Source organism: Temnothorax americanus, unplaced genomic scaffold, assembly GCF_048541705.1.
Source record: "Temnothorax americanus isolate GAGA-0224 unplaced genomic scaffold, ASM4854170v1 Scaffold222, whole genome shotgun sequence".
NCBI classification, from domain to species: domain Eukaryota; kingdom Metazoa; phylum Arthropoda; class Insecta; order Hymenoptera; family Formicidae; genus Temnothorax; species Temnothorax americanus.
In genome coordinates, this window is record NW_027509363.1 from 74,167 (window position 1) to 85,332 (window position 11,166).

General features: G+C 47.4%; 2 protein-coding genes across 2 annotated transcripts; both read right to left on the bottom strand.

Moving 5' to 3' along the window:
• Positions 1 to 1,840: 1,840 nt before the first annotated feature.
• LOC143898206 (uncharacterized) lies at positions 1,841 to 3,041 on the bottom strand. Its single transcript, XM_077407501.1, has 2 exons — positions 2,893 to 3,041; positions 1,841 to 2,782 (listed from the first exon to the last, which is right to left on the bottom strand). Exons 1-2 carry the CDS (start codon positions 3,024 to 3,026, stop codon positions 2,224 to 2,226), a joined length of 693 nt encoding a protein of 230 aa, XP_077263627.1. The 5' UTR covers positions 3,027 to 3,041; the 3' UTR covers positions 1,841 to 2,223.
• A 995-nt stretch (positions 3,042 to 4,036) lies between these two features.
• On the bottom strand, positions 4,037 to 5,239 carry LOC143898218 (uncharacterized). The gene has a single exon (XM_077407529.1). It carries the CDS (start codon positions 5,237 to 5,239, stop codon positions 4,037 to 4,039), a length of 1,203 nt encoding a protein of 400 aa, XP_077263655.1.
• Between the last annotated feature and the right edge of the window lie 5,927 nt (positions 5,240 to 11,166).

Below are 11,166 nucleotides of genomic sequence, written 5' to 3' on the forward strand. Positions count from 1 at the left end.
GTGGCAGCGTCACTAACACTAACTCAATATACATGTATGTGTTGGTGTATGCGTGAGCCTATCTGTGATACTTCGCGGCTAGTTTGATTCATCAAAAAGTCGAAAGAAGATTATTACGGTCGAATCGAATCGAGTCGAATCGAATTGATGAATCGAACATCCAGTTGTTAGACCAGATATTAATGTATATGGATGACATTTTAATCGCTACTGCGACTATTGAGGAAAATCTCAAAATTCTAAAACGAGTTTTGATCGCGCTAAAAAGTTACGGTTTTGCGTTAAACTATAAGAAATGCAAATTTTTAAGAAAACACAGAATATTTAGGATATGAAATTTCACCAGACGGTATCACGTTTAGTGCACGCCACACGGAGGCAATCAGAAATTTCCCTCAGCCCAAAAAGCTAGTCGAGTTGCAAAAATTCTTAGGCCTTACTAATTATTTTCGTAAATTCATCAAGAATTACGCGACTACGGTCTATCCTTTGCAAAAGCTTCTGCGAAAAAATATAAATTTTGAATTTGACCATCAATGTCTTGCAGCTTTCAATGAATTGAAAGAGCAGCTCACAGCATATCCAGTTTTGCGGCTCTATAATCCTTTGTCTCCGACAGAATTACATACAGATGCGAGTGCTATCGCGATTGCAGGTATTTTGCTTCAGAAGCAAGAATCAGGACAATGGGGCCCAGTAGCCTTTTTCAGTCAAACGACGAATGACGCTGAATCCCGTTATCACAGTTTCGAACTAGAGACACTAGCGGTAGTTAGATCGATCGAAAGATTCCATATTTATTTATATGGGTTGGAATTTATACAGTGATTACAGATTGCCACGCTTTAGTTTTCGCGGTCGATAAAGCGTATCTTAACCCTCGCATCGCGAGATGGACACTCAAACTCCAGAATTACCAATTTAAAGTTATCAGTAGTATAACTAAGGGAGTTCCAATCCGGGAGCTCCGAGGGGGGGTGAGGGAGGGGGGGTATCGGATTACGCGGGGGGTGAGGGGGGGGGGGGGGGGGGGGTCGGGATTCCCCGGGGGGGTGCGGGGGAGGGGGTATCGGATGACGCGGGGGGTGAGGGGTGGGGGGAGGGGCGGGTATCGGGTTACACAAGGATATCGGATTACGCGGGGGGGGAGGGGTGGGGGGAGGGGGCGGGGTATCGGGTTACACAAGGATATCGGATTTCGCTGGGGTGAGGGGTGGGGGGAGGGGCGTGGTATCGGGTTACACAAGGATATCGGGTTACACAAAAATATCGGATTTTTTCGCGGGGTGGGGGGAAGGGGGGGTTGACCTTGACATACCACCGGGATGACTCACCGGGATGAGTCACCGGGATGACTCACCCGTGCCGCTGATCCGCGCGGGGGGGAGGAGGTCCGCGTTTGCGTTCGCGGTCGCGCCGCGGGTCCGCGTGGGGGTTCGCGGGGGTCCGCGGGGGCCGCGTGGAGGTCCGCGGTTGCGCCGCGGGGTCCGTCGGGTCGCGGGGGCCTCGTTCGCAACGACGCCGCTAGGCAGCGTACAATGGGTAAGACTAACTCGATAGCGCACTGCGTAGGAGCGTGTATTTTTGTCGATGACGCATCGAACCTGTCGGGACATGTTCGTCGTAAACAACATTTTTCTAGGAAAAAAGGGGGTGTTATCTCGTAGACTAAACAATTTATCTGCACAGTATGTAAAGACAAAGGGAAGAAATGACGTCATCGGACGATGATGGACCCGATAACGCATCGAACCTGTCGGGACACGTTCGTCGGAAACAACCTTTTTCTAGGAAATGGGGGTGTTATCTCGTAGGCTAAACAATTTTGCGCTATTTTTTACGACGCAGTACGTAAAAAAACAAAGGAAGAAATGACGTCATCGGGACGATGATGGACCCGATAACGCATTGAACCTGTCGAGACACGTTCGTCGTAAACAACATTTTTCTAGGAAATGGGGGTGTTATCTCGTAGACTAAACAATTTCGCGCTATTTTTTACGACGCAGTACGTAAAAAAACAAAGGAAGAAACGACGTCATCGGGACGATGATCGACTCGATAACGCATCGAACCTGTTGGAACATATATGTTCGTCGTAAACAACATTTGATAAAATATAGGTAGGGATGGACATACACGCAAAGAAATTACATCGTTCATTTAGTTGTAAAAAAGCCTGTTTATTTAACTCTTTTTTTTACATAATATATATATTACATACTAAAAAACTAAAGCTGCGAGCTCACAATCGACGATCTGATTCATATTGAACGCATCGCTAGCGTATATTACATTCGACGCTTCCTTGGGATCCTTCACAGTGGACGCGATATCGGAGAACTGCGCAAACTTTGCATCGACCGTCGCAAGTATTCTGATCAAACGATCGAATCTCGCATCGATGCACCGATCGAGATCGAACATACGATGCATCGTCGATTCGGTCATTCTCAAGCATACGTTTGCAGATTCGAGACGTATGAGTTTAATGTTATTAACTGTACAAACTCTCACCGTTAGCGGTCCAACGTTTATAAAACTATGAATATCTTTGAAGTCATTGCAAAAGAAATTCTGAATATTTTGCCGTTGCTCGTATAGTGCCTTCCACGTTTCGAGAGACAACAGCAGTTCCTTTCTTCGGCGAGGATCTCCAACGGCGATCTCCACGTAGCTCGGTGGACCCACGTTGATACCAATTTCGAGGAATTTGTATTCCATAGCTGTCAGCGCGTATCGTCTGCTGAGTATACGAACCGCGCGACGATCCAACGAAATGCTGTATAAAATAAATGAAATTAGTTTTATTTATAGTAAGTATTACAATTTGCTAAGATATAAAAACTGGGGTAGGCTTTATATGTTTTTTTTATCCTAAACGAAACTTACCTATTACATTTCTTCTCATACGTTTGAGTTTCAACGTCGTGAATCGGCACGTAATAATTCATGGTATTCATGCGTTTTGCACCGTTGTTGTTGCTGCTGCTGCTGCTGCTATTGCATCCTTCAAAGGAGAACATTTTCGCTCTCTAGACTCTGAGAAGTTGACCGTCAATACAAACGATCGCGACAAGACTGATCATATAAAATTAATCGAGTATACGCGACAATTCCCAAAGTAATGATGTGGTGGGGGAAAGGGAGAGGGGGAAATAATGTTTATAGAACTGCGCAGTGGATTTTTTTAGGAGAGGGGGAAGTAAAGCCTACTCTATCGATGATAATTGGAGAGGGGAAGGGGAGTAAGAAATAAAACATTATAAAAAGTTATATATAATTTATTTATTAAAAAAAGATCGCAAATTTTTATGGCGTCGCGCGCGACCACCAGTTAAATAGTTTTATTACATTTTGTAACGCGCAATTCTTTTTATGTTTTCCGCATCGCATGGTATTGGTGTCATCTAGTTTATTCAAAGATTCGATATCTTCGTAATGCGCATCCAGAGTCTCGACGATTAGGTTTTTTCGCGCATAATTCTCCAGCAGATCGACCAGCCATTCTCGTTTTTGGCATCCCTTGACGTACACAAGAGTCGGCATCTCGTCGTCATCGTCTTCTTTGTCTTCTTTTTTGTCTTCTTCTATACCAAGCACGGCCGATGTAATCAGGCGTTTTACCATACTGTACGGCACGTTTCCGTCTTCCCATCGTAATCCATGGTGATTGCGAATCAACCAGGTAGCGCACGATTTGTCGGATTTTGTGAGGAGATTCCACGGCATGGGGTAATTAAAGATGTGATGCGTCAGAACGCAACCTTTTCTCAGCACCGCCACCTCCTTCACGACAAATTTCATCCCGACGAGGAATCCTTGCAGGTCCACGAACGTTGGTACGGACATGACGAGATTTCTTTATCTTTCTCTCGCTCGTCGATGCGTCATTCGAGAGGAATGACGCGCAACTCTGCAAACCGTCTCGCGACACTCTGATTTATACTTCTCCCTCCCTTACCCCTTTCAATAATTGTATCGGAGATTGATGGAAAGAGAGAGAAAATATTTACGTCGACGTTGCCGCGAACATTCAGACTATTTTGCGCACCACGTTCGTCAACGGGTTGTACTCAATCACGCGGTCGTGTATGATGAGACAGTACGCGGAGGTATTTGGCGGTACGTTCTCCATGCAGTCGAATTCTAGTCTAACATCCACGGTAGCGTTTTTGACGGATTCGTTTTGGCGAGAGCAATCGATGATCACAAACGGACCGTTACGTAGAAAAGTCGAAACGGTGAGACTCGGCTCGAGATATTCGTATCCGTAGTATCCCTTGCAGAAACGAGCGTACATATCGTACAGAATCGCCCATCTGTGTTTACCAAAGTTCAAATTCAGATCGTCGTACGGATAAACTTCCGAGTTTAGATAGAGTTTTACGTTGGTCAAGTTGCAGTCGTCGAATCGGCTTGTGTCGGCGGACATGACGTTCTTCCGACCCGTCTGCAGAGCGAAGACGACGTATCGCGGTTTCTCGAGCTGGGTCGCGGTCTTAATGGCCCACGAATGCTTGGTCGTGTTCTGCAACAGGGGATACTCGTACAGATCCCACGAACGGAAACCCATACTTAAATATCGTCCGTCTTCCAAGGTGCGCAGCATCGACAGCTTGTTGATCTCGTTCAATACCACGTGAGGCATTCGCCATTGTATCTTGAGTATTTTGATAGTAGGCTCCAACGCGAGACTTCCCACCAGGGAATTGTTGTCGTTGCGCGCTCGTATCAAGATCAATTCGTGACGAGCGTTGATCACCACACGTTTGTAATCCTCGCAAAATCCCAGTAACAAGTTGAGCGGTACGCAGAAATTGAAATATCCATTCGGGTTATTATGTGGTTCCCAGCCCGCGTTTCGCAGGATCACGCTTCTGTCGGACGATACCGTAACGTAGTTCTTGAGCGTGCTGGTTATTCCTACGTTTCTGCAACGATCAACCTCCATACCGTCGAGCTCGTATCGAATCTCGTCAAACATGAACGCGACGCAATTAGTACCCAATACCACGTTATCGGCTTGACCAGCTGCTCTGGTCACCGTCAATGTTCCTTCGACGTAGAGAAAACTTTCGCACGGCAACGTATACATATTCTGCTGTTGTATGGGTATTCGTATCTCGTCGCTATACTCGAACGTTGTGTTGACGTACGGGTTGTACGTGTGAGTCTCGATCTTGACGATGCGATCGTCAAAGACCGGCTCGCCTCCGATGTTAAGAATTTCAGTCATCGTTCAGATGTTTCGTACCGCGAATCCCAGAGATTGTAAAAATTTAACGTTCGATGCGTTGAGCTTCTTTCTCGTCTCTGTTTTCGTCTCAGTTTTAACGCTACCGAATGTCGATTTGATGATATCGTCGATCGTCGCAGTCGTAAAGATATTCTTATTTGTCGCGTGCTCCGAGTCGTTCAACACGAGCATGTCACACGTCGCGCGTTATCGCTGTAGCCGTCGTACGTGCAATCTGACGGTGATCTCTTCTCCTCGAAAATTGAGCAATCGTCCGTCTTGATCCGTGACGCATATCGTTAGATCCGTAACGCTTCGCGCGATGATTGGCAGATAAATGATCTGCGCCGGCGTTTCCGATATCTTATATCCCGGTGGTACGCTCGCTGAAAATTCGTGTATTGTGTGAACGCGTTTGCCGTTGCTGTACGCACCCGCGGTTACGTTACACTCCACGCGGATAATGTTTACGTTGATAATATTAATCGACGCGTCCGACTCGTGCCACTGTCTCGGCTGCAATATACGCTTCGACGAGAATCCCAGCAGCGATCCGACATTGTTCGGTTTGTTAAAGTTCACTCTGAAAGCGCACTTGATCTCGCTCTTCATCGTATTGTAATTTGCGCGGAGCACTATCGGGTATTCCGCGGCCTCGTCTTCGTAGCTGTTTGCGCGAATGGTCGCCTCTCGCGCGATATTCGCGACCGACGTACGATCATCGTTGGAACGATTTACGCGTCGCGGGCGTTTTCGTGAAATTCCGCGTTTCAAAAACTCATTTATGGCTCGTATCTCGTACGATCCCTCGGGAATCGTAATTTCCGTGTCATCCTCGTCGAAATAAAATTTATTGTTCGAAGAATTCACGTTCGCTATCGTGTGATAAGTCTCAAAGCACGTTAGACCGAGTTCGTAGTCACCGTCGCTCAGATCCACTGCGGGAAAATAGTGCTCCGCGAGGATGCTGCTCTTCCCCGTCAGCGTAAACGTTATAGACATGTCGGTGGAAACCGTTAACGAATACTGAGTCACCACGGCGCACCGTCAGGCTTTAAATTAGCGTCGATCGTCCGGAGAAATTGTAGGCACAATTGTCCACAGATGTTCTGATCGTATCGCTGATAAGACGTGCAATTGTACTCGATCTTCGTCACGCTCGGCCCGAAATATCGCACCAGTTCTTTCGGTGGTCGAAGATTGCCGAAACTATCGAAATATACGACTCAATCTTCCCTCTTCGCGTACGCTACCCAATGAGTACCGGGACCCGCTGCGTCGTCCAAATTCACGATACCGCTTTCGTTTCGACGTACACCGCCGATCGGTAACGAATCACGCATGAAGACACCTCTGAAGAACGGTACGCGCAAACGCCTTGCCAGTCGATTCAATTGTACGTTAGTCGTAATACCCGCGGGCATATTTAACGTTTTTTTGACGTTTTTTTTTTATTTTTTGACGCTACTCCTCGCCCGCGTTTGTGCGGGCCGAGATACAGCCCTTGTCCGTATTTGTACGGAGCGAGATAAAGTCCGCGACCTTCCGCGGCGCGATTGTGACGTTGCATCTTTTCCAGCTGACGCCGCGCGGCTTTGTTATCATTCACGGCCTTTACGACTGCCGCCGCTCCGCCGGCCAGAGAACCGAGAACTCCCAACAACGGTAGAATCGGCAATACGCCGCCTCGTTTCGCTGTCGGAAGTATCCGTTTTTTTGTTAGATTTTTTTTCTTTGCAGTTTTCGATTTTTTCGTTTTCAAACCCATTCCGAGCTTCGTCTTAGTCTTCATTGTCGCCCAGACGGCTGTAGCGGCAGCTCTCTCTCCGAGAGTCGAATCTCTCGCGGTAATGCGTTTTCGCGCTTCCGCAGCGAGTATCTCGTCCGCCGCGTGTCTCTCGGTGAGATCGGTTACGCGAATAGGCTATGTCGTGCTCGCGACACGCCGCGTCCAATGGATTAATACCTTGATCGCCTCTGGCCAATCGTTCTTGTAAACGAGTTCCCGGACCGCAAAATTGATAGCTGGGAATGTGTAATTCGAACGGAAGTGCGTTTATAGCGCGATTTAACAGGCCTCCGCCATTTTTTTTCGTTGACATTCGCCGCAATTTTTTATCATTGATAAAGGATATCTTAGGATATCTCACCGTTGATGTCTACCGAATCCAAGAAGAAAAAATCCGGAAAGGGATTATCCATGCCTCGCGCGATGACGCTAACCGACAATAAGATCGACTACGTGCACTGGGACGACCCCAACGAGCTAGTGGATCGTCTGCAATTGCTCGACGCTTCGCGTCAAGCTGGCAACAATGCCCACGACAACGAGATCATGTCGATCATCGAGGAACTTCGCGAAGCCGGGCTTAATATAAATTAAACCATGCGACGGCAATCCGTTCAATCAGCGTTGAAATGCCGATCAACAAATTTGGATTGTTCGAGCACAGCGGAGACGCGACGAACGCTATTTCGTACCATCGATGGAGCGGATTAATGAGAAATTTCGTGCGCAATAACGCTCTGCGTCGCGCCGCCACGGACTTTGACGCAAAGTCGCGCAAGATTTGTCGCGTAGCGCAACCTGAGACTGACGGTGACGCGGTTAACAAACTGTACGTTGATCAATTCTTTAAAATGTTGAACAATCAATGAAAAGAATCAGACGAGAAGTTGACTGCGTTCGAGAAGGATCTGCAAGCGTTACGGACTGCGATAAACAAGCTTCGCCATTCGCGTACCGTTGAATCGGACGTGACAACGAACAATAACAACAACAACAACAACAATGGACAAACGGTTCAGCAAAAACGACTATCGAAAGGCGTCGAGTGAAGAGAAGAAACGGTTCATTAACGACGGCGAGGAACGGCAACGAACGACTTGAGAACGGTTGTCGGACGGCTGTCTAGCGGTTCGAGAACGCTTGTCGGACGGTTGTCAAACGGTTCAAAAACAGCTTAAAAACGATTACGAGCGGTTTAGAAACAGCTGCGAACTACGCGGAGACAGAAAAGGCTACAAACGGCTAAAGAACGTCGACGACGACGACGATGAGTGGTAAGAAGCAGTTAACTGACGACGACGACGAACGACGACGAACGATTCACGAATGGTTAAGAAGCGGTTACGAATGGTTCAGAAGCGGTTACAAACTCTTCAGAAGCGGTTACGAACTGTTCAGAAACTGCTACAAACGATGCACTAGAAGCAGAAACGGCGACAACGAAACATGAGACCGTTAAAATCGACCGATGTGGATAAAAATATCGAAAAGCGACGGTTGGTGGACGAATTGCACGCTCCGGCGAGAAGAAATTTTCCCCGAAGACACGTCATAGTGCGAGGGTACGACGACCTGTGGCAGGCTGACATCGTCGAGATGCGTCCGTACTCGCGTTTCAACGGAGGCTACCACTACATACTTACCGTTATCGATGTGTTGAGCAAGTACGCGTGGGCCGTGCCGCTCAAGAATAAAGGTGGCAGCGAGACGGCTGACGCTATCGCTGAGATAATTCGAGATAGCGAGAGGTGCCCTAGTAATCTACAAACCGACATGGGGAAGGAATATTACAACACCGACGTGCAACGTCTCGTCAGAAAACACGACATCAATCATTATTCCACGTATTCGGTGTTGAAAGCGTCGGTCGTCGAGCGATTCAATCGTACGTTAAAGAACAACATGTGGAAGATGTTTACGCTCAACGGAAATTACAAGTGGGTCGACGCGTTCCCGCGACTCGTGTCGGATTACAACGCGCGCAAGCATCGAACCATCGGCATGCGACCCGTCGACGTTACCCCCGCGATCGCCGAAAGACTCTTGGCTACGGTGTACAGCGCGATAAAGATCGCGGGCCCGGCAAAATTCAAAGTGGGCGACTCGGTACGCGTCAGCAAATACAAGACAATTTTTGAGAAGGGTTACACGCCGAATTGGACTACCGAGGTGTTTAAGATCGTTAAAGTGCAGCGTACCAATCCCGTAACCTATCTACTTGAGGACTATCGTGGAAAATCCGTCTCTGGAGGGTTCTACGAGTACGAGTTGCATCGCGCGACTTATCCAGACGTGTATCTCGTGGAGAAAGTACTGCGCAGGAGGGGCGACGAGGTTTACGTTAAATGGCTGGGATTCGATGGATCCGCACAACTCTTGGATACATAAGAACAATGTTATTTAATTCGTGCAAACTGTATTTTATTCTTAATATAAAAAATGATACATATAAAATGTTTGAAATATGTGATACATATACATTATATAATAAAAAAATATTAAATACTAAATACATGTGCGCGATATCCTTATTAATATCCCTTCTCATATATAATACGATATTTACTTGAGGACTATTTCTTACATACATATATGTTATACTACATACATTACATACATACATTATATTACATATATACATTACGTACATACATTTATATGTACATACATACATACATTATATTACATTTATATGTACATACATACATACATTTTATTACATGTATTGCATACATTACATACATACATGCATACATACATTATATTCCATACGTACTGTCACGACTTTTTCACTCCCGGACCGCTCCGGGGCGTGTGCCGGATCAAAAGGGGTAAGGAGAGCGGGATGACGGGCCTCTCCGACGATTCCCTCGCACCTCCGACACTTCGCAAAACGAATTTACCGTTGGGCGCCAGACGCGTCAACGCGCGTCCGCGAAATCGCGAAAGAAAGCCAACACGAGACGCAAAGCGAGACGTGCGGATGTGCGAGGAATCGGCTAGCTCGACCTAAGGGCTGGGGCGGGGGTGATGAAGGGCGGCGCGATCTTCGGCGGGGTGACACGCCATAAATAAGGCCACGAACTCAAGCAATTAACAAATCAAAATAACATTTATTTGTTAGAATTTCACGCGTGAACCAATAAAAGCCGAGTCGGCTTCGGTCGCTCAGACAAATCATATCATCAGGCGCGCGAGCGTCAGAAATGAAACAAAAGAATTAGTAATAGCGCGGACACCAGAATAAACGAGGTACTGCGTTATCGTATAGTAACGCGCGGAAGGCGCTGCGATTATCTCAGAACAGTATGACAAAACTTACAAGTAATATGGAACATCGACGGTAAACACGAAATAAGCACGGAATTAGAAAATAAGATCTCGCAGGAAAAGTCGCGACAGGACGATACCTCACGCTCGGAGTGCGTGAACGCAACGCCGGGAGTCGCGCGAGAGTTCTGTCGCCAATTATCTTAAGCCTAACGCAAGTATGAATCGTGGCGTAAGCCACGTCCCAACGTAATGAGAACCGAACGCAACACAATAACGCGAAATCAATTTCGGCGCGATAGCAAGGAGACGCGGAATACTATAACAAACGCGAAAATACGGACTTAATCTAACGCGAGAAATGACCAAAGGTAGCGCCAGTCATTCGGGCAAAGACAATACTGTCCTCAGTGATTTCCGAACGCGAAAATGAGACGCCGAGGCAATCGGCGTAGCGCGAAATACGGGAAGAAACGCGAGGAACATGTGCGGGATTACCGCGAACAATGATAACACGCAATCACCGAACAACGTATCCGAACATGACTACCCTAACACGCACGATTCGCTGAGGCAATTAGCCGCTCACAGACGGCCGATTAACGCGAGTGATGTGCCGACGCATGCGAAATTCCACCAGAGCAATGGTCGAAAATTCGATACGCCGGGGATACGGAAGGCACGAGACACAATCGCGAGCGCGGACAGTGCACGAAACGGACTCGCAGTGACGGATTTCGACACGAATCTATCACGATCTCCAGAGGCTCGCAATCGCGTCTTTATCTCAATTCCGCGGCCACGAGACCATCCCGAGGCCCTTCGCTCTCGCTGTCGATCGCCATTCGATACGCGGTCTCAAGGGACC